At 43.1% G+C, this 23,744-nt stretch overlaps 1 protein-coding gene across 2 annotated transcripts in view; it reads left to right on the top strand.

Moving 5' to 3' along the window:
* The window catches only part of LOC115134625 (L-fucose kinase), a 40,032-nt gene that overhangs the window by 9,343 nt on the left and 6,945 nt on the right, over positions 1 to 23,744 (top strand). Inside the window, exons 5-19 of one of the 2 annotated variants that reach the window (XM_029668799.2) lie at positions 5,324 to 5,396; positions 5,503 to 5,600; positions 10,388 to 10,468; positions 10,800 to 10,919; positions 11,164 to 11,335; positions 11,434 to 11,540; positions 16,199 to 16,300; positions 16,405 to 16,578; positions 16,712 to 16,785; positions 16,889 to 17,244; positions 17,568 to 17,784; positions 18,103 to 18,269; positions 19,152 to 19,379; positions 21,213 to 21,356; positions 21,776 to 21,895. In XM_029668799.2, coding sequence (XP_029524659.1) covers positions 5,324 to 5,396; positions 5,503 to 5,600; positions 10,388 to 10,468; positions 10,800 to 10,919; positions 11,164 to 11,335; positions 11,434 to 11,540; positions 16,199 to 16,300; positions 16,405 to 16,578; positions 16,712 to 16,785; positions 16,889 to 17,244; positions 17,568 to 17,784; positions 18,103 to 18,269; positions 19,152 to 19,379; positions 21,213 to 21,356; positions 21,776 to 21,895 — 2,233 coding nt within the window. Of the gene's footprint in view, positions 1 to 5,323; positions 5,397 to 5,502; positions 5,601 to 10,387; positions 10,469 to 10,799; positions 10,920 to 11,163; positions 11,336 to 11,433; positions 11,541 to 16,198; positions 16,301 to 16,404; positions 16,579 to 16,711; positions 16,786 to 16,888; positions 17,245 to 17,567; positions 17,785 to 18,102; positions 18,270 to 19,151; positions 19,380 to 21,212; positions 21,357 to 21,775; positions 21,896 to 23,744 lie in introns of those variants that run through there. The other variant, XM_029668800.2, reaches the window with a different exon arrangement.

The raw sequence follows: 23,744 nt of genomic DNA, 5'->3' as shown, positions 1-23,744 counted from the left end.
ATTTTGAAGTCTTTTATTTGGTCTGTGCGGTCTGTACCTGGACATTGAACTACTCCCAACTGGGCGCAGATATAGGGCACCCCTCAGCAGGAAAAACAGAACTAGACAATCATTTGTGCCAGGTGTGATATCCCTCATAAATAGCTCAGGCTAATGTTCCTATTGACTCCGTAAGTCTTACCAATAAAACATTTTTATTTTTTATTTTTTTATGTCACTGTTATGAAAGTTGTATTGTCAATTTTGTTTGGTATTTAAACACCACTTTAAACGTGTACATGATTCTGCAACAAAATTTCCCCATGGGGACAATAAAGTAAGTAAGTAAAAAGGAAGGAAAATACAATCACGAGGATCCACTTTTATAGACAATATACATACGCACTAACAGCTCATTGAGCAAACAAAACAACCCTTGCAATATCAACTGGAATTACATGGGTCTAGTACTGAACTTTTTGTTGAAAAAAAGTATTTGAATGGGAAGAGGCTGTCACTGTCAAGCATGTTTACGAGGAGGGGATACTATAATATAATGTTGTTGGGTCTGTAACTTACCACCCTCCTCGTGGAGAAAAGCACCAGTGATAATTATAACACACAAAGTAAGAAACGGTTAAATGGAATAATTCAGAACATGTGCCTTTCTTACAGTATTCTCCCTGTACGCCTAGTCCGAACAGTATGCTAAATTATTAACGGGCACATAAGCAGGCAATGAAAGCTGTTACAATATTCAATGATTACTTTTCTCTAAAACTGGCTGTAGGCTAAATTAACAGGGGCACTTAAGCAGACAATTGTTCTGCCAGTCACATTCTGTTAAAGGTCCCCAAAGCACACACATCCCTGGGTCGCTCCTCTTTTCAGTTCGCTGCAGCTAGCGACTGGAACGAGCTGCAACAAACACTCAAACTGGACCGTTTTATCTCCATCTCTTCATTCAAAGACTCAATCATGGACACTTACTGACAGTTGTGGCTGCTTTGCATGATGTATTGTTGTTTCTACCTTGCCGTTTGTGCTGCTGTCTTTGCCCAATAATGTTTGTACCATGTTTTGTGCTGCTGCCATGTTGTTGTTACCATGCTATGTTGTTGTCTTATGTCTCTCTGTATGTAGTGTTGTGGGGTGTCCTGTCGTGATGTGTGTTTGGTCCTGTATTTATTTTTAATCCCAGCCCCCATCCCCGCAGGAGGCCTTTTGGTAGGCCATCATTCTTAGCATGAGGCACATAGGCTACTAACTGCTTACTACCCAACATACACTTAGTATTACTATCTTAGCTACAGTATACACATTTCCCTGACATTACAGCACTTATGCAGCAGCATACTAGACATAAACTCAGCAAAAAAAGAAATGTCCTCTCACTGTCAACTGCGTTTATTTTCAGCAAACTTAACATGTAAATATTTGTATGAACATAACAAGATTCACAACCGAGACATAAACTGAACAGGTTCCACAGACATGTGACTAACAGAAATGGAATAATGTGTCCCTGAACAAAGGGGTGGTCAAAAGTAACAGTCAGTATCTGGTGTGGCCACCAGCTGCATTAAGTACTGCAGTGCATCTCCTCCTCATGGACTGCACCAGATTTCCCCGTTCTTGCTGTGAGATGTTACCCCACTCTTCCACCAAGGCACCTGCAAGTTCCTGGATATTTCTGGGAGGGATGGCCCTAGCCCTCACCCTCCGATCCAACAGTTCCCAGACGTGCTCAATGGGATGGGGGGCTCTTTGCTGGCCATGGCAGAACACTGACATTCCTGTCTTGCAGGAAATCACGCACAGAATGAGCAGTATGACTGGTGGCATTGTCATGCTGGAGGGTCATGTCAGGATGAGCCTGCAGGAAGGGTACCACATGAGGGGGGAGGATGTCTTCCCTGTAATGCACACAGCGTTGAGATTGCCTGCAATGATGACAAGCTCAGTCCGAGGATGCTGTGACACACCGCCCCAGACCATGACGCACCCTCCACCTCCAAATCGATCCCGCTCCAGAGTACAGGCCTCAGTGTAACGCTAATTTCTTCAACGATAAACGCAAATCCGACCTTCACCCCTGGTGAGACAAAACCGCGACTTGTCAGTGAAGAGCACTTTTTGCCAGTCCTGTCTGGTCCAGCGACGGTGGGTTTGTGCCCATAGGAGACGTTGTTGGCAAATTTTACGTCAAGCTTGTGACTCTATAAACTTGTTGAATGCATTTGCTGTTCATTTTGGTTGCTTCAGATTGTTTTGTGCCCAATTTAAATGAATGGTGGGTAATGTATTGTCATTTTGGAGTCACTTTTATTATAAACAAGAATAGAGTATGTTTCTAAACACTTCTACATTAATGTGGATGCTACCATGATTACAGATAGTCCTGAATGAATTGTGAGTGAGAGAGTTAGACACACAAATATAATACCCCCAAGACATGCTAACCTTGCACTGTTACACCATTTTAGGGTATGATATTTGTGCGTGTAACTTTCTCACTCATCACTATTCACAATTAATTCAGAACTATCCGTAATCATGGTAGCATCCACATTAAACACAAACTCATTACCTTCATACTTTCTCTGTTAAATCTTCTAGACTGTGCTGTAAATCAAGCAGATAATCAACATAAATGTAGGGGCATTGGATTCAAAATGTTGATGTCTCGTTCGTTGTGCCAGTGAAGTTGTGATTCACAACTTAACTGACGCAACGATCGAGACATCAAAATATTCTGGACTGACTTCTGACATTTTCCGCACCGGCTGTTTTTGCATTGCATGCTATATCACAACAGCTGATTGTCACTTAACTGTTGTTCAGAAAAATATTTCCTGGATCAGCTGATAGTTGACAATATCCATAGGCCTAACTATCAGCTGGATACCAAATGCGCATTAAACAAGTAGGTTTATTAGCCTATGCATAGCCTATAGAAGAACCACTTAAGTTAGATGACTTTCGGTCGAGAAGCATTTGATTTAGCAGTTGCATGCATCATTTTGGATTTGTGTGCCCATGAAAACTGGTTTCACGGCATAGCCTAAAATATAAATATGGACATTTGATAAAGCGGTGCTGCCATTAATAGGGCACTACCTCATAGACGCAGCAAGACTTTTGTCCCGCTGATGGCCCATACGGGGTCGGAAGGAAATATCATAGGCCTAGTTTTGTTATATTGATAATTATCTTCTATTTATCAAATTGAAAGAAAATTCATTATTACAAGGTTGATATGTATTTTATGATTTTTTTTACTTAAAAAAAACTACTTTTTACCCCATTTTACTTCCCAATTGGTAGTTATAGGCTTGTCCCTTCACTGCAACTCCCGGACGGACTCGGGAGAGGCGAAGGTCGAGAGCCACGAGTCTTCCGAAACACGACCAAGCCTCACTGCTCACAGCCGGCCCACCACACAGTTGCTAGAGCGCGATGGGACAAGGACATGCCGGCCAAACCCTCCCCTAACCCAGATGACGCTAGGTCAATTGTGAGACGCCTCATGGTTCTCCCAGTCGCGACCCGGGTCCGTAGTGACTCCTTAAGCACTGCGATGCCAGTGCCTTACACCGCTGCGCCAATCGGGAGGCCTGAAAATGCTTTTCTTTATGTGCATGTTTTTAATTAATTAGTAGGCTTATGGATGACATTTTAAGTTATTTGCCCAACCCTGTTGTATTTATTCCATCTGAAAAGGAAGACCGTGAATGCAGCACATATTTATTTTATACAATAGTCTGCCCATATCAACAAGTGTGTGTGTGTATATACAATATTCTTCCCATATGAACCATGTGTTTTAGGGCATTAGGGACCCAATATGAGAGCCTTCAGACTGGTTTAAACGAGATTACCCGATTGTTCCCCAGCCAATCACGCACACGCGGATGAAAGATTCGCCGACAAAGGAGTTAACTTCTGCTGCAACCTTCGCTGTGAAATATAATGCGTTGGGGCGGTGCTTCCTGAAATAAATAATTGCTACCAATGTAATTACAGTAATAGCAGGTTGTTCTGAATCTTGAAACCAAATGCTTTCTGTTTTTTCTTAAAACAATTCATTAGCCCATAGTGAATTGTTTGTGTTTTTAGTAGGGCTATATAGTCTTTTATTGATAAATACTTAATTTGTTGATGTTTGTTTTGTGTGTCATGTCCATGGACTTTGTTTGTATTAGCTGCGATTTTGGGTATGATAAACTGGTTACAACATTGACTATACCATTCTCTCTTAGCCCAAATTTGGTTAGTACTTCTGATTTTAAAATAATGTACATAATAAACTGATTAATCAATTGATTTGAATATGGTGCGCCACAAGGCTCTATGTTTGGGGTCAGTGCTTTTTGAATACATTTAACGTAACCAGGGCCCAGATTCACAAATCCTTAAGAAATTTCGTTTTAACTGAAATTTTTTCCTTAACTATAGACTTAAGAAGAACGTTAAGCAAAGTTGCTATTCCTAAAAAGGTTGTTGGAAATGTTCTCGTGTGTCATGCCCTGGCCATAGAGAGGTTTTTATTCTCTATTTTGGTTAGGCCAGGGTGTGACTAGGCTGGGCATTCTAGTTTCTTTATTTCTATGTTTTCTATTTCTTTGTGTTTGGCCGGGTGTGGTTCTCAATCAGAGGCAGCTGTCTATCGTTGTTTCTGATTTGAGAATCATACTTAGGTAGCCTTTTCCCACCTGGGTTTGTGGGTAGTTGTTTTAGTTACCTTACAGAACTGTTCATTTCTCGCTTTGTTATTTTTGTTCTAGTGGTAAGATTTAAATAAATATCATGAACACGTACCACTCTGCGCTTTGGTCCACTCCTTCATCAGACGAGCGTTACATTGTGCTATTTCTTATGTTTCTCTTATTAAGCAAAAAGGAAGAAAATTATTGAAAATAAAGTTCTTGGAAACTCATGAAAGCTATTGAACATGTTTAATTCACTGACAAACTTCACCTGAAAGTTTCAGTATTGATTATTTTAAACCCAAAAACATGTTTAAGAACAGTAATCTCAATAAGAAATATGCTAACATGATTGTCATTTGCTAGCTAAAACGGTTGCCTAGCAACAAGAAGATATTTGAGAAGTTCATAAGAAAATGGTTTAATCTTAAGATATTGTTGAGGAATTGCACTTACAAACTTTTTTTTTCTTAATAAGCTTCTGAAGTTTTTGCATAAGAAGTGTTTTGTGAATCTGGGCCCAGGTCAAGAACAAATTACCTACCTCCATTTTTTGGGGTCAATGGCCGAACTCACTTGTTGTGTTGTCTGCCTCACATAGTTTTTTGTCTCTGCCTTGTTTGATCCATCTGTAGGTGTGCCCTGGTTCTCCCCCGGGTGTTTGGGTGTGCAGCACTGACATGATCCTGACCATGCCGACTACCTTCAGTTAGATCTTCTCTTACAATTCCATTCAGATTATATTTTAACCATTTATTTTTAAAAACCGGTCTCCCCCACTGTCCCTTAATATGATTTCTCTTCTGTCTTCCAGAAATATCATGGGAGGGTTTTTCTGGGGTCCGTGTTTTGGCACTACCTGGTGATGTCTCTTACGCCGCCAATCATGGAGTCTACTTTGCTGATGAGCAGGTACATCACTTTTAAGGATATGTCTCTTACTGAATGGAATGACAAACTTTAGATACAGTGCCTTCAGAAACTATTCACACCCATTGACCTTTTCCACATATTGTTGTTACAGCCTGAATTTTAAATGGATAAAATTAAGATTTCTTTTGTCACTGGCCTACATACAATATCCCATAATGCCATTTTTTTTACAAATGTTTTGAGTCAAGTATTCAACCCCTTTTGTTGTGGCAAGCCTAAATAAGTTCAGGAGTAAACATTTGCTTAACATGTCACATAATACGTTGCATAAGTGCAATAATATACATGATTTTTGAATGACTACTTCATCTCTTTAGTCCACACGTACAATTTATCTGTAAGGGATGAATATTTTTCCGGAAATCTACCAAGTTTCAATACCGGGAATAATTCATCCCGAGAGTCCCGGGAAATACCACAGAAACTGTAAGTGCCAATTTAAAGTGTTTGAAACCAAGATATGGTCAGGGTTCTCCCAAAATAAGATTGCTGCTGCGCCACTTTGCCTTCTTAGCTGCACCTCCTATGTAAAGATTTCACAGCAAGTGAAACTGATATTTCGTAATGATAGAGTAGCTTTGATCGTCACTGACATTAATTGTGAACAGGCCTTTCATAAATTCAGAGCATTATCATGTTCCTTAATTATTTCAGTAGTAGGCCTAGGCTATCTCGACACAGAGCTTGCTCAGGACGCACAGAGCTCACCCCGAGTAGGCCATATCGTTGTCGAATCATACAAACTTTGCAATGCCAGTTAAATAAAAGTCAAATCACCACAGTTGATAAGTTTGCTAGATAACCTCCCATGAATGACAGAATATCTCCTATTTGTTAAAATCGAGTTGACGATTATACAGATAGCAGATCAGCTCATGAATAACGTGGGAGATGAAGAGAGGAAGTTGTTTTAAATATTAAGGTCTCTTATACGGGGACCAATTCTGTTAAAAATATCCATATCTACTCTCATACCGTTTGCTGATCACACATTCTCAAACGACGCTCTCATATGGGCAGCAATATGAGACAGCACAGAGAAGCGGGGGAAATGTTCTAGTGGTATTTTGACATACGTAGGCGAAACATGCTTTGATAATGCAGTCTATGGATTTTTTTTGTTTGATTATCAGACAGGCTTTTGGTCGGGAGTAGGACTGGCTACTACACGAGTGAAGCCCAAAATCCACTTGTATTATATGCTAGCAAAATGTCCTGAACAGGTAATATAATGTATGGCCAATCTAGAATAAAGGTGATAATTAGCACTCACCTCAACTTAGCTAACATTTTCCCAGCCTAATTGTTACCAAATATCCAAACTGAGATTCAGTGAAGAAAAAAAATCTGACATTGATGGATTTATCTACATGGGCACCCCAAACTTGTCTCAAGTCAGCCCAATGGTGCTGTCCCAATCAAAGAGGTGCTGAAATGATCATCTAGGTGACAACACACAACAATTGCTTTAAATTAGTACACCAGTTTGTATATGACTTTGGGAGTTTCAGTTAGAATTTAATACATTATTTTAATTAGATTAGCCTACATCATTCTAATATTCTCATCATTCAGTTGATCATAACTAAGGGGAGTTTTCCTCTCTCTGTGCTTTTTCAAGGCCCAATGGCTGTTTTCTCATCTCCAAACTGTGCTGCCGCCCGCCTATACCGCATTGTTCTCAACACCAGTTTAAGTCAATATAGCTAACTATTTTCTAGAAATCTGTCTTTTTTTGCGGGGGGTTTGGGCTCATTTAATTTCTGTGATAATTTCAACTCACCGGGCTTGGATCGGACCTGGATTGAATTTTCCACTCAGATAAACTCTCGTTGGGTTCTGAGAATATGAAATATACTTATGTCACTGAGGCAGTGCTGAGGTTTAGAGGGTCTACACCAGAAGTTAATGGTTATAGGAGGAAGGTATATAGTGTAGGGTCTATACCGAAGGTAATGGGTATCTGTAGGAGGAAGGTATATAGTGGAGGGTCTACACCAGAAGTTAATGGTTATAGGAGGAAGGTATATAGTGTGTGCAATTTAAGCTTGGAATGTGCTGAGTGCAGGGAAACCATCACATGTGGCAGGCATTGATAAGGGGAGAGAGCCATGTATTGGTGATGGAGGGGGGTTGAGGTCAGGACACCTTAAGGGAGAAATATAAGTTTTTTGCCTGTATCACCAGTGTCCTGCCTAGCAGTAAACACTGACGTTTGTACAGATGAGTAGGAGGGGACTCAGCCTAAGAGGAACAGTTAAATATCAGTGCTTGTGTGAAAAATGTTTTTTGTCTGAATGCAGCTATATTGACCCTCTGGGAAGAATAAACTTGGTTAAGCGTTTTACTCTGAGAATTAGAACTTAACACTCTAAACTGCATTCTGGTCTCGTGTGCAGTGTCAATTATGCATGTGCTTTGAATTAATGGCAACTTTGTGTGAAGTAAATACGCTAGGCTAAAGACCTTCTATCCAATAACCTGTTTGGCAAAAATATGTAGTGGCATATTATCCAATCTGCTGCTGTGTATTTTGTGGTATTGCATTATTGCGACATTGAGGGAATATTTTGGTAATATTTTATTTTTTCGGGAAATGTGAAGAGTGATCCCGGTTACCTGTGTTAATCCCTAGTAAGGTCCTTCAGTCGATCAGTGAATTTCATACACACATTCAACCACAAAGACCAGGGAGGATTTCCAGTGCCAGTGCCTCGCAAAGAAGGGCACCTATTGGTAGATTAGTATGAGGCCAATGTTGACTAAAACAGTTTCATGGCTGTGATAGGAGAAAACTGAGGATGGATCAACAACATTGTAGTTACTCCACAATACTAACCTAACTGGCAGTGAAAAGAAGTAAGCCTGTACAACAAGGCACTACAGCAATACTGCAAACAAATGTGGCGAAGAGAATTCACTTTTTGTACTTAATACGAAGTGTTATGTTTGTGGCAAATCCAATACACACATTACTGAGTACCACTCCATATTTTCAAGCATAGTGGGGGCTGCATCATGTTATGGGTATGCTTGTAATCATTAACCTCTTGAAGCTAGGGGGCACTATTTTTATGTTTGGAAAAATAACATTCCCAAAGTTTAGTTAAAGTCCCAAAGCCTATTTCTCAGGACCACATGCTAGAATATGCATATTGACAGATTAGGATAGAAAACACTCTAAAGTTTCCATAACTGTCAAAATATTGTATGTGAGTATAACAGAACTGATATTGCAGGCGAAACCCTGAGAAAAATCAAACCAGGAAGTGGCTTCTATTTTGAAAACTCAATGTTCCATAGTCTCCCAGGGATATCAACCAGATTCCTTTCCCTATCGCTTCCTCAAGGTGTCAACAGTCTTCAGACATAGTTTCAGGCTTTTATTTTGAAGAATGAGCGTGAACGACCACATTGCGTAAGTGTATAGGTGGGGGCTCTCAGAGTGAGTTGTGCGCAAAAGAGAAAGGCGGCCATTGTTACTCCCGGTCCTAGTGAAAAGCCAACTGTCCCGGTTGATCCATTATCGAATAGATATTTGAAAAACACCCTGAGGATTGATTATAAAAAACGACATGTTTCTGTGGACATTATGGATATAATTTGGAATTTTTGTCTGCGTTGTCGTGACCGCTCTTTCCGGTTGATTTCCTGGGCATAACACACCAAACTAACGGAGGTATTTGGATATAAAAAATATCTTTATGGAACAAAAAGAACATTTGTTGTCTAACTGGGCGTCTTGTGAGTGAAAACATCCGAAGATCATCAAAGGTAAATTATTAATTTGATTCCTTTTCTGATTTTGATGACCAAGTTACCTGATGCTAAGTGTACTTATTGTTTTGTCGAGCGATCGATAAACTTACACAAACGCTTGGATTGCTTTCGCTGTAAAGCATAATTTCAAAATCTGAGACGACAGGTGGATTAACAAAAGGCTAAGCTGTGTTTTGCAATATTGTACTTGTGATTTCATGAATAGGAATATTTTCTAGCAATATTATTTGACTGTGGCGCTATGCTATTCAGCGTTGCTGATGACAATTATCCCGGATCCGGTATGGGTGGTTCAGAGAGGTTGAGGACGGAAGTTTTTAAGGATAAAAAATAAATGTAATGGAGCTAAGCATAGGGAAAATCCTAGATGAAAACCTGGTTCAGTCTGCTTTCCACCAGACACTGGGAGATCATTTCACCTTTCAGTAGGACAATAACCTTAAACACAAGGCCAAATCTACACGGGAGTTACTTACCAATACCAAGACAGTGAATGTTCTTGAGTAGCTGACTGTACAGTTTTGAATGAATCTACTTGAAAATCTACGGCAAGACCTTAAAATGGTTGTCTAGCAATGATCAACAACTCATTTGACAGAGCTTGAAGAATCTTGAAAAGAATTATGGGCAAATGTTGCACAGTCCAGGTGTAGAAGGCTCTTAGAGACTTACCCAAAAAGACTCTTAGCTGTAATCCCAGCCGAAGGTGCTTCTACAAAAGTATTGACTCAGGAGTGAATACTTATGTGAATGAGATTTCTGTATTTAATTTTCAATACATTTGGAAACTAAAAACATGTTTTTACTTTGTCGTTATTGGGTCTTGTGTGTAGATGGGTGAGAATGTTTTTGTATTTTGAATTCAGGCTGTAACACAACAAAGTGGAATAAGCCAATTAATACTTTCTGAAGGCACTGTACACATTGTCTGCATGAAGATGATCATTCATAAGTAGTGCCAAATGGTGGTTTCTCTCTGCTCATAGGGTAGAGTACGTGACATCATCTACAAGGGGTCAGAGGAGCGGATTCGCCGAGCCGCACAGCCTGATGGCATGGTGCCACTGGTAAGTCAAAGATAGTGAATATAGGAAAATATCCAGAAACGTATTTTTTCCTTCAATAAAAAGAGTCATGGGAATACCTAGATGGCAGGTAGGCTAGCGGTTAGAGCGTTGGGCCAGTAACTCGAAGGTTACTGGTTCGAATACCCGAGATGACAAGGTGAAAATTATGTGCCCTTGAGCAAGGCAATTTACCCTAATTTGCTCCAGGGGCGCTGGCTGACCCTGTGAAACAACCCATTTCACTGTACCTCTTGCGTGTACTGTATGTGATAAAATAACCTTGTTTTATTTTATGAGCCTGCAACACATGTAATGATGTAACTCCATTCAGGTGTCAGGGCCTGTGTTCTTCTGCAGGAGGGTACTCGAGCGATTGCTGAAGGCCCATGTTACCCCTCCCCTTGACGGCTGCACGTACATGGGCATGGACTCTGGGGCACCACCCATTCAGGTATGCAGTCTTCATCTTTACTTCTCATTTCTAATTCTAATTTTCTTTACCTCTCTTTGTGCCTGTCACGCTCCATTTCATCTTCTGTATCAATTTCACTCTTCCATATCTTTGCACCCTCCCCCCTCAAACACTGTTCTGTTTTTTTCTAGGTTTACACAAAGCTGGTTTTATTCTGATACAGCCTTATCCTCTGTTACATCCCTTCATTGTCTTTCTTTCCATGGTTATTTATTATCTGCAGATCTCCCTCTTCCTGGATTTGTTGATGTGTCTTTGCTCAGACCTGAGTGAGTCAGAGTTTGTGAATGGTGAGAGGACGGGCTGCAGTTCCCCCATCAGTCAACAGGGAGCTGTAGTGAGGAGCGCACGGGCCTTGCTATGGAGGATACTGAGAGGCACTACTCTCCATATGGGTATGTCTCTTTCTATGTGGTACATCATTCTCTGTACATGCCAAATGTGCCATCCTATTACAAGTGTTTCATAAGTGTGTTTGGTTTTCTCCTTGCAGTTTACGTTCCTGGCGGTTGCTACGACTACCTGACTTTGTCCGGTAGAGAGCACATTGCCCGCCTGACAAAGAAGGGGACAGAGAGAGACACTTTGTCACACATACAGGTACCGTACTGGCAGTGGCGGTCGGTGCCGTTTTTAAGATGGAGTATTTTTCTTGTTAATGAGCATGGCCTTATGTCTATTACAGCATATTGGATGACTGTCATTCATATTCCATTCACCCAGCTCAATGTAATATCGATAGGTTTAGGCTACTACATGATACTCATTTTCCCTGTGCCCATCATGAGGTTGCTACAACCTAGCCTATGAATGAAAGTTTACAACGTAGGTGCACAGGTCGAGACAATTTTAAGTTATCAAGGTGACAGACAGTGACATTGATCTAGGATGTAATCGTTATTCCATCCATTTCAAATGAGAGTTTCTATTGGACAAATTCAGGTATGTTCCGTTTGCTGACGTTTTTAAGAAAAGTTTTTCAACAGAATCGGTGGAATGAAGACGCCCCTGATCACACACAAACATAGTTCACTTTCCTCCTTGTGTGTATATATATAATTCCTTCTCACACCTTTTCCGTTCGCTTGTGGGCTTCAGCTTTCAGCTTTCTATGACCAGGCGAAAAAAGCTTTCCAAGCCAATAAATCAAATCAAATTTATTTATATAACTCTTCGTACATCAGCTGATATCTCACAAGTGCTGTACAGAAACCCATCCTAAAACCCCAAACAGCAAGCAATGCAGGTGTAGAAGCACGGTGGCCAGGTAAAACTCCCTAGAAAGGCCAGAACCTAGGAAGAAACCTAGAGAGGAACCAAGCGAGGAACCAAGGGAGAGAGGAACCAAGGGGGGTGGGGGGCAGTCCTCTTTTGGCTGTGCCGTTTGGAGATTATAACAGAACATGGCCGAGATGTTCAAATGTTCATAAATGACCAGCATGGTCAAATAATAGGTCTGGGACAGGTAGCATGTCCGGTGAACAGGTCAGGATTCCATAGCCGCAGGCAGAACAGTTGAAACTGGAGCAGCAGCACGGCCAGGTGGACCGGGGACAGCAAGGAGTCATCATGCCAGGTAGTCCTGAGGCATGGTCCTAGGGCTCAGGTCCTCCGAGTGAGAGAGAGAGAATTAGAGAGAGCATACTTAAATTCACACAGGACACCGGATAAGACAGGAGAAGTACTCCTGACCCTAGCCCCCCGACACATAAACTACTGCAGCATAAATACTGGAGGCTGAGACAGGAGGGGTCAGGAGACACTGTGGCCCCATCCGATGATACCCCGGGACAGGGCCAAACAGGAAGGATATAACCCCACCCACTTTGCCAAAGCACAGCAGCCACACCACTAGAGGGATATCTTCAACCACCAACTTACCATCCTGAGACAAGGTCGAGTATAGCCCACAAAGATCTCCGCCACGGTACAACCCAAGGGGGGGCTCCAACCCGGACAGGAAGATCACATCAGTGACTCAACCCACTCAAGTGACGCACCCCTCCTAGGGACGGCATGAAAGAGCACCAGTAAGCCAGTGACCCAACCCCTGTAACAGGGTTAGAGGCAGACAATCTCAGTGGAACCGGCCAAGCAGAGACAGCAAGGGCGGCTCGTTGCTCCAGAGCCTTTCCGTTCACCTTCACACTCCTGGGCCAGACTACACTCAATCATATGACCCACTGAAGAGATGAGTCTTCAGTAAAGACTTAAAGGTTAAGACCGAGTTTGCGTCTCTCACATGGGTAGGCAGACCGTTCCATAAAAATTGAGCTTTATAGGAGAAAGCCCTGCCTCCAGCTGTTTGCTTAGAAATTCTAGGGACAATTAGGAGGCCTGCGTCTTGTGACCGTAGTGTACGTGTAGGTATGTACGGCAGGACCAAATCAGAGAGATAGCTAGGAGCAAGCCCATGTAATGCTTTGTAGGTTAGCAGTAAAACCTTCAAATCAGCCCTTGCTTTGACAGGAAGCCAGTGTAGGGAGGCTAGCACTGGAGTAATATGATCAATTTTCTGGTTCTAGTCAGGATTCTAGCAGCCGCATTTAGCACTAACGGAAGTTTATTTAGTGCTTTATCCGGGTAGCCGGAAAGTAGAGCATTGCAGTAGTCTAACCTAGAAGTAACAAAAGCATGGATTTATTTTTCTACATCATTGTTGGACAGAAAGTTTCTGATTTTTGCAATGTTACGTAGATGGAAAAAAGCTGTGCTTGAAACATTCTTGATATGTTCGTCAAAAGAGAGATCAGGGTCCAGAGTAACACCGAGGTCCTTCACAGTTTTATTTGAGATGACTGTACAACCACTAAGATTAATTGTCAGATTCAACAGAAGATATTTGTTTCTTGGGACCTAGAACAAGCATCTCTGTTTTGTCCGAGTTTAAAAGTAGAACGTTTGCAGCCATCCACTTCCTTATGTCTGAGAAACAGGCTTCTAGCGAGGGCAATTTTGGGGCTTCGCCATGTTTCATTGAAATGTACAGCTGTGTGTCATCCGCATAGCACTGAAAGTTAACATTATGTTTTCGAATGACATCCCCAAGAGGTAAAATATATAGTGAAAACAATAGTGGTCCTAAAACGGAACCTTGAGGAACACCGAAATTTACAGTTGATTTGTCAGAGGACAAACCATTCACAGAAAATAACTGATATCTTTCCAACAGATAAGATCTAAACCAGGCCAGAACTTGTCCGTGTAGACCAATTTGGGTTTCCAATCTCTCCAAAAGAATGTTGTGATCGATGGTATCAAAAGCAGCACTAAGGTCTTGGAGCACGAGAACAGATGCAGAGCCTCGGTCTGATGCCATTAAAAGGTCATTTACCACCTTCACAAGTGCAGTCTCAGTGCTATGATGGGGTCTAAAACCAGACTGAAGCATTTCGTATACATTGTTTTTCTTCAGGAAGGCATTGAGTTGCTGCGCAACAACCTTTTCTAAAATTTTGGAATGGAAGATTCGATATAGGCCGATAGTTTTTCACTTTTAGTGAGTTTGGTAACACAATAGAAGCCATATAATGACTACCAACCACTACACACAGCCTGCATCATAGTCAACATACACTATATATACAAAAGTATATGGACACCCTTTCAAATTAGTGGATTCGACTATTTCAGCCACACCGTTGCTGACGGGTGTATAAAATCGAGCACACAGCCATACAATCTCCATAGACAAACATTGACAGTAGAATGGATTTACTGAAGAGCTCAGTAACTTTCAATGTGGCACTGTCATAATATGCCACCTTTTCAACAAGTCAGTTCATCAGATTTCTGCCCTGCTACAGCTTCCCCGGACAACTGTAAGTGCTGTTATTGTGAAGTGGAAACGTCTAGGAGCAACAACAGCTCAACCGCAAAGTGGTACAAGCTCACAGGACTGGACGTGTAAAGCGTGTAAAAATTGTCTGTCCTCGGTTGCAACACTCACTACCGAGTTCCAAACTGCCTCTGGAAGCAATGTCAGCACAATAACTATTTGTCGGAAGCTTCATGAAATGGGCTTCCGTGGCCGGGCCGCTGCACACAAGCCTAAGATCGATGTGGAAGAACCTGACTGGCCTGCACAAAGCCCTGACCTCAACCCCATCGAACACCTTGGGGAGAAATTGGAATGCCGACTGCAAGCCAGGCCTAATCCCCCGACATCAGTGCCCAACCTCACGATTGCGCTTGTGGCTGAATGGAAGCAAGTCCCCACACAAATGTTCCAACATCTAGTGAAAAGCCTTCCCAGAAGAGTGGAGACTGTTATAGCAGCAAAGGGGGGACCAACTCCATATTAATGTCCATGATTTTGGAATGAGATGTTCAACGAGCAGATGTCCACATACTTTTGGTCATAGAATGTAGCTACAATACTATTGCATTTGTAAACCCACTACAATCATGCAGTACAGTCAAAGCAGCTTAGTAGTTACATCGGCGGGCCCCTTTGGCAATAAATTAATAAAACCTAAAGCTTACCTTGACTTGGAAGAGTTCCAGTGTTGGATAGCCATAGCCAGCTAGCTAACATCCTTTTCTGTTTGAGTAGGCTAAACTAGCTAGTTGCATTCAGCTAGCTCTTTCTCTCTTGCTTCTCCTTTATTCTGGAAGAAATGAATTTGTTCATCTGTTCAACTATTGTCTTTCTCTGAGTCAACTACTCACCACATTTTATGCGCTGCAGTGCTAGATATCTGAAGCTTATGCTTTCAGTACTAGTATGCTTTCAGTACTAGATTCATTCTGCGATCCTTTGATTGGGTGGACAACATGTCAGTTCATGCTGCAGGAGCTCTGATAGGTTGTAAGTCTATGGAAGGGGGTGAAAAACAAGAGCCTCCTAGGTTTTGTATTGAAGTCGATGTACCCAGAGGAGGACAGAAGCTAGCTTTCCTCCGGCTCCACCAAGTGCTGCTAAAGCTACTGTAGACCTTCATTGCAGAATAGTGTTTTTTTTTAAATCAATTATTTGGTGACTTGTGAATATATTTAGAATAGGTTTAACTAAAAAGGATCACTGTTTTATTGTTTCACTATTTTATTTTTATGAAATTTTCTTCCTCCTCTTAGGATCTTCCACTACGTACTAGGTAACCCTTCACTCGTAAGGTCTACATAAAGCTGCCATAAACGTGTCAGGAACAATACATTGAATTGATCCCAACCTTGGTCACAACCCTGGACCCAACCCTGGACCAAGTATTGTGTGTGTTTAATATCTGTCCATGTATTTCTGTCTGTGTTGTCCTCAGAATACTCAGTGTGTGAGTGATGGAGGCAGGGTGATCAACAGTGTTCTGGAGGGGGACGTCAGTGTTGCGTCAGGAGCAGTTATCCAGCACTGCCACCTTCAGGTCTGGAGGAACTCAAACGTAGAATAAAATGTGTACTTAAAACATTTATTTCACTGTGTCCCCGTATGCTTGGATGTTGTATGACCTTTGACCTCTTTTCCCAGGGACCAGTGGATGTGCATTCAGGTTGTTTACTCTCAGGCCTGGAAGTGACCTCATCTTCGCACATCCAGCAGCTGGCCTTAACCAATGACCACATCATCCAAGGGCACCACATACAACTGGGAGAGATGAAGATTACTGTTTATACAGTGCTGGGGGCTTACGATGATCTTAAGGTAGCAGGGCGCTGTCTTCTCTCTCCTCCTCCCTTCCACCTTCTTTAGATATTTCACCATCTGAATGGTAGGACTGTGGACAGAGGCTGTTTAGAATGTCTGTTGGTCTCTTACAGACTTTGCCTTCCCATAGGTTTCCTGCGATGACGATGGTGCCACCTTTCTGAATCACAGATGGAGTGACCTCTACAGCCGCACTGGAATACAGTAAGCATGTTAGCTTGATTGCTAACCTACTCTGCGCATGATTTGGACCCTTGGAATGATGAATGTTATATTTGCTGGGTCCCTCTGCTCTTTCTCTCCTTAGGCCTGAGGATCTGTGGGGGTCCGGGAGGTCCCAGTCACTCATGGAGGCCCGCCTGTTCCCAGTCTTCCAGCCGCGGGGTGGTGCGGTGGGGCTGGAGGTGGGGGTGTGCTGGCTGTTGGGTGGGCCGGGGGCACTGGAGCAGTGGAGGGCCGTGTGGAGGCTCTCTCTCCGAGAGGTCCTTTCCCTTACTGACCAGGAGGGAGAGCTGCGCTGGAGGGAGGCGCTATTCTTCCAGGTGGGGAGGAGGAGAGTGATGGACAACTTGAAGAGCCAGAGCGATCGTGGGTTGTTGCCCAGCTTCAGGGCTGCCGTGCTTGGAGGCCAGCATGAGGAGCTCCTCTGCACACTAGACTCCAGTGAGTATTGATGTTCCTTTATTTGACCGTGAGAACACATGGGCATTTACACTGCAAGGAGTTGCAGTGTGGAGGAGTTAGTGTCTCAGGTACCATGTTATTTCTTTCACCTTTTCAACACTTGGAAGTGTATGTTCTCTAAATGTGTGTTTGTGTGAATTCCTGGGGGTGCAGGTGCCTGAATGCATTATACAGGCTCATTTTGCACTCCTGCTGTCAGACGGCCATAAGAATGGAAAAAAGGCTGGTGGAGACCAAGTAGACATACTGTTATCTACGTGCAGAGACGCTCTCAATGACAATAGTAATCTTGTGTGCTCCAGTCACAGCGGGCAGCGGGGAGAATCTGGGAGTGGCGGCCCGCTGCCTGGCCTGTATAGCTGACGTGTTGGCCTGCCTGGCCGGGGAGGGCCGAGGGGGGCTGAGGAGCGGGCCGGCTGCTAACCCTGCCTGGAGCCATGCCTTCTCCATCCTAGAGCAGGGAGACCTGCTGGGTGGCGTCCAGGCCCTGGCCACCGAGAGAGCCAAGTGGCTCAGCAGGTCAGACCCATACTGATACTATTAACTGCTGACATACATTTACATTTAAGTCATTTAGCAGACGCTCTTATCCAGAGCGACTTACAAATTGGTGCGTTCACCTTAAGACATCCAGTGGAACAGCCACTTTACAATAGTGCATCTAAATCTTTTAAGGGGGGTGAGAAGGATTACTTTATAATCTGCATATGCACCATCATGTTTACTTTCTGCAATATCAATTCCTTAAGACTATGGTCAAGAAGGGAAGGAAACCATTAATTATTATAATACATTTAAATTAAGTCAGAAGTGACAGTATATGACTGCCCCCTGCAGGCCAGACTTGCTGGTGCGTGCTGCACGGCACTATGAGGCGGCCGGGCAGGTGCTGTTACGACAGGCTGTGATGTTATCACAGAGATTTATCTACATTGGTCAAGGTGAGGTCCCGCCCCTTGGGGAATGGCAAGATGTGGAGTGTCCTGCCAGACTGGACCTCTCAGGTGAGTCAACAGCCCTGTTCTTTCACCCCTAGAACAGCGTTTTTAAAACTCTGTCTTCAGGACCTGAAGGGGTACGCTTTTTGCTTGTTCCCCTAATGTTACACAGCTGATTCAAATGATCAAAGCTTGATGATTAGTTGATTATTTAAATAAGCTGTGTAGCGCTAGGGCAAAAACCCAAATATGTAGCCCTTGGGGTCCCGAGGACCGAGTTTGGGAACTCTGCCCTAGACCTTTCCCTTAGCCAAACTCTAATGGCAAAGCTCTTTTGAGGAGTTATCCCTACTCTTTTAAACCGGGACAATACCCCTAAAAACATGCCGTTAGGTTCTAAATAAACAGAGTAGAAACTAACGGACATCTAGTCAAAGCTCAAACCAAGTTTATTCACCCATTGTGTCAAACAGCTGCAAAGACGTGTTTCCACCAGCACAAGTGTTTAAACCCCCCTTTTAGGTGGAGTCTCCTCCTTTTCTATAAACACTACATCTTTGTTGTTAGGCAGGAAGTTAAGTGATGTGGGTAATAAACTGTTCCTTCTCCCTTCATGTGACCTGACCTCAGACCCCATTCCTTACTAATCCACAGCTATTCACCCTTATTAGTGACCGCAACCATGTGATTGCCTTTCCCTTACTTAGTAATATGCCAAACCCCTGGCTCTTATCCAACCTCCATTGACCCCACCATATACATTCCTCATACATGTGCCCATTAACGCCATGTATAGCAAGTATTTCATACTGGAACCCAACAATGCTATGGGATGCTTAGTTTAACAAAAAATGGAATGGAAAGTCATTAGCCTGGTCCTATATCAGTTTGTGTTTTCATTCCACAAAGCCCGTCGGAGTACTTCTCACAATAGGCTCTATCCCACAGGTGGCTGGAGCGACACTCCGCCCATTGCCTTTGAACATGGCGGCGCAGTGGTCAACGTGGCAGTGAAGGTCGACGGGAGACGGCCCATTGGTGCCCGAGCTCGTCGCATCAAAGAGCCCCGTCTGCTATTGGTCAGTTCCAGCGGAGTGCAGGATGATGCTATCGCCATGGAGACAGTTTGCGAGAGGCTGGAGGATCTGAAAGACCACTGTGTGCCATATGCACCTGGTAAGACTTAAATGGGCATTTTTATGTACATTTTTTTGTCCGTTTAAAAAAAAAAACATCAAATTGATCAGAAATACAGTAGACATCGTTAATGTTGTAAATGACTATTGTAGCTGGAAACGGCAGATTTTTTTTCTTCTATGGAATATCTACATATGCGTACAGAGGCCCATTATCAGCAACCATCACACATGTGTTCCAATGTCACGTTGTTAGCTAATCTTTTGCAATTATGTTAGCACAGCTGAAAACTGTTGTCCTGATTTAATGAAGCAATAAAACTGGCCTTTAGACTAGTTGAGTATCTGGAGCACCAGCATTTGTGGGTTCGATTCCAGGCTCAAAATGGCCAGAAACAAGTAACTTTCTTCTGAAACTCGTCAGTTTATGAAATGAAGGCCATTCCATGCAAGAAACAGCCAAGAAACTGAAAATCTCGTACAATACTGTGTACTACTCCCTTCACAGAACAGAACTGACTCTAACCAGAATAGAAAGAGGAGTCAGAGGCCCCGGTGCACGACTGAGCAAGAAGACAAGTACATTAGTGTCTAGTTTGAGAAACAGACCCCTCAGAAGTCCTCAACTGGCAGCTTCATTAAATAGTACCTGCAAAACACCAGTCTCAACGTCAACAGTGAAGAGGCGACACCGGGATGCTGGACTTCTAGGCAGAGTTGAAAAGAAAAAGCCATATCTTAGACAATAAAAAGAAAATATTAAGATGGGCAGAAGAACACACACTGTACAGAGGAAGATTGGAAAAAAAGTGTTATGGACCGACGAATCTAAAAGGATCACAAAGAAGAACATTCGTGAGACGCAGAAAAGATGCTTGAGGAGTGCTTGGCGCCATCTGTCAAGCATGGTGGAGGCAATGTGATGGTCTGGGGGTGCTTTGGTGATCCAATTTGTAAGTCGCTCTGGATAAGAGCGTCTGCTAAATGACTTAAATGTAAATGTAAAGTGGGAGATTTGTTCAGGGTAAAAGGGATCTTGAAGAAGGAAGGCTATCACTCTGTTTTGCAACGCCATGCCATACCCTGTGGACGGCACTTAATTTTTGTTGAAGCCAATTTCCAGGACAATGACCAAAAGCACAGCTCCAAACTATGCAAGAACTATTTAGGGAAGAAGCAGTCATGGTATTCTGTCTATAATGGAGTGGCCAGGCCAGTCACCGGATCTCAACCCTATTGAGCTGTTGTGGGAGCAGCTTGACCGTAAGAAGTGCCCATCAAGCCAATCCAACTCGTGGGAGGTTCTTCAGGAAGCATGGGTTGAAATCTCTTCAGATTATCTCAAGTAATTGCTGCAAATGGAGGATTCTTTGACGAAAGCAAAGTTTGAAGGACACAATTTACTATTTCAATTAAAAATGATTATTTATAACCTCGTCAACGTCTTTACTATATTTCCTATTCATTTTGCAACTCATTTCATGTATGTTTTGAACGGTAGTGTATGTGGGCCGTGCTGATCAGTAAGTGTGTGTGTGTGGAGTCTTGTGTGGCATTTCCATGTTGTTGTTGTTGTTTTTTAAATGATCTTAATAATAATTCTATATCCTTGTGCTGTCTGTTGACTGCTATTGCGTGATCCAGTTTTTCATAAAGGCACATTTCTAGTTGTCATGTTTGATCACTTTGTCTTTGATCGTAGTCCAGGTCATGCTTTGTGATCAATCATGTTGTGGTAAAACTGGCAGCTGTCACTGTGAACACTAAATGCTCACCAATTAAAAGGGTGCGTGAACAGAATCAATGTGTCTTTACGCTACACTACATCTCTGTTGGTCATATCTGGTCATCTGCTCCCGTGTGTGTGTCCCAGCTGCCCTGTTGAAGGCAGTGTGTGTATGCAGCGGCCTGGTTACCTATCCCTCTCGGCAGTCCCTGGATGAGCAGCTCCTGCAGCGCTGGGGCGGAGGGGTGGAGATCCACACCTGGTCCCTCCTGCCGCACGGTTCAGGACTGGGTAAGAAGAGCAATGGGTTGTGCTCCATAGGGCATGTAACAGAAAACATTTTGACATTTTGCAAGACATTGGTCTTGCAAAACAGAGAATGTTTTGCAATGGAAAATGTATTGTCATATTTATGAGAGAGTCTAAGTAGTCCCTCCCTTTTTCAGTCTGTTTTTCTTCCATTTGGTGCCTAATGCACATGACCATGGGCCAGTGTCAGCGTCTCATAACACATAAACCACCACATTGTCTCTTGTTGTTGTGGTGCTGCAGAAAAAGCAAAAAACACCATCTTGTCATCAATGACAAGTGGCACACATTGCCCACTCACTCCTTCACCCTTCTCTCCCCTTCCCCTCGCATCCCCTCTCTCACTCTTTCTCCATCTTTCTCCCCGTTTTCTCTCGCACTGCTTGTTGTTGCACCTGCAGGTACCAGTAGTATCTTGGCGGGAGCGGTGCTGGCAGCCGTCTATAGATGCACGGGGCGAACGTACGACACAGACTCTCTCATTCACGCTGTTCTCCACCTGGAGCAGATGCTGACCACTGGTGAGACAACACGCACTCACAAAAACACATACAGTGCATTCAGAAAGTATTCAGACCCCTTGACTTCTTCCACATTTAGTTTGTTACAGCCTTATTCTAAAAGGGATGAAATAAATACATATCCTCGCAATCTACACACAATACTCCATAATGACAAAGTGAAAATAGGTTTTTAGAATTTTTTGCAAATGTATAAAAAAAAAAAAAAACGGATACCTTTAAGTATTCAGAACTTTTGATGCTCAGGTGCATCCTGTTTCCAATTATCATACTTGAGATGTTTCTACAACTTGGAGTCCACCTGTGGTAAATTCAATTGATTGGGAATGATTTGGAAAGGCACACACCTGTCTATAAAAGGTCCCACAGTTGACAGTGCATGTCAGAGCAAAAACCAAGCCATGAGGTTAAACGAATTGTCCGTAGAGTTCTGGGACAGGATTGTGTCTAGGCACAGATCTGGGGAAGGGTACCAAAATATTTCTGCAGTATTGAAGGTCTCCAAGAACACAGTGGCCTCCATCATTCTTAAATGGAAGAAGTTTGGAACCACCAACACTTTCTAGAGCTGGCCGCCCAGCCAAACTGAGCAATCGGGGGAGAAAGGCCTTGGTCAGGGAGGTGACCAAGAACCCCATGGTCACTCTGACAGAGCTCTAGAGTTCCTCTGTGTTGATGGGAGAACCTTCCAAAAGGACAACCATCTCTGCAGCACCAATCAGGCCTTTACGGTAGTGTGGCCAGACGGAAGCCACTCCTCAGTAAAAGGCACATTGCAGCCCGTTGGGAGTTTGCCAAAAGGTACCTAAAGACTCTCATACCACAACAAGATTCTCTGGACTGATGAAACCAAGATTGAACTCTTTGGCTTGAATGCAAAAGCTTCACATCTGGATGAAACCTGGCACCATCCCTACGGTGAAGCATGGTGGTGGCAGCATCATGATGTGGGGATGTTTTTCAGCAGGAAGGACTGGGAGACTGAGGGAAAGATGAACGGAGCAAAGTACAGAGAGAGCCTTGATGAAAACATGCTCCAGAGTGCTCAGGACCTCAGACTGGGGCTAAAGTTAACCTTCCAACAGGACAACAGCCCTAAGCACACAGCCAAGACAACACAGGAGTGGCTTCGTGACAAGTCTATGACTGTCCTTGAGTGGCCCAGCCAGAGCCCGGACTTGAACCCGATCAAACATCTCTGGAGAGACCTGAAAATAGCTGTGCAGCGACGCTCCCCATCCAACCTGACAGAGCGTGAGAATATAATACAGGTGTGCCAAGCTTGTAGCGTCATACCCGAGAAGAATCGAGGCTGTAATTGCTGCCAAAGGTGCTTCATCAAAGTACTGAGTAAAGGGCCTGAATACTTGTATAAATGTAATATTTCAGTTTTTTGTTTTTAATACATTTGCAAAAATGTAAAAATAAACCGTTTTTGCGTTGTCATTGTGGGGTGTTGTGTGTAGATTGATGACCCCAAAAAAAACAATTTAATACATTTTGTAATGGGGCTGTAGCGTAACAAAATGTGGAAAAAGACAAGGGGTCTGAATACCTTCCGAATGCACTGTACACAGGATACCATTCACATCCTATGCTGTGTGGCTCAGGTAAGGCATGGTGTCTGCAACGTTAGGATAGAGGGATCAATTACCGCTGGGGCCACTGATACGAAAATCTATTCACCCACATGTGAGTTCCAAATATCTGTCCCCAAAGCATGAGATGTTTTTATGCTTGTGAAGAATGCCTTCACTGTTGCAAAATGTGATTGTTACGCATCAGGACAGTTAACCCGCTCTGCCCTTAAACCATGGCGTGCTGCGTGCTAATTATCTATAGGCAAACA

Source organism: Oncorhynchus nerka, linkage group LG9a (assembly GCF_034236695.1).
Source record: "Oncorhynchus nerka isolate Pitt River linkage group LG9a, Oner_Uvic_2.0, whole genome shotgun sequence".
NCBI lineage: Eukaryota > Metazoa > Chordata > Actinopteri > Salmoniformes > Salmonidae > Oncorhynchus > Oncorhynchus nerka.
The sequence above is the reverse complement of the archived record's forward strand: the minus strand, read 5'-3'. Positions and strand labels throughout refer to the sequence as shown.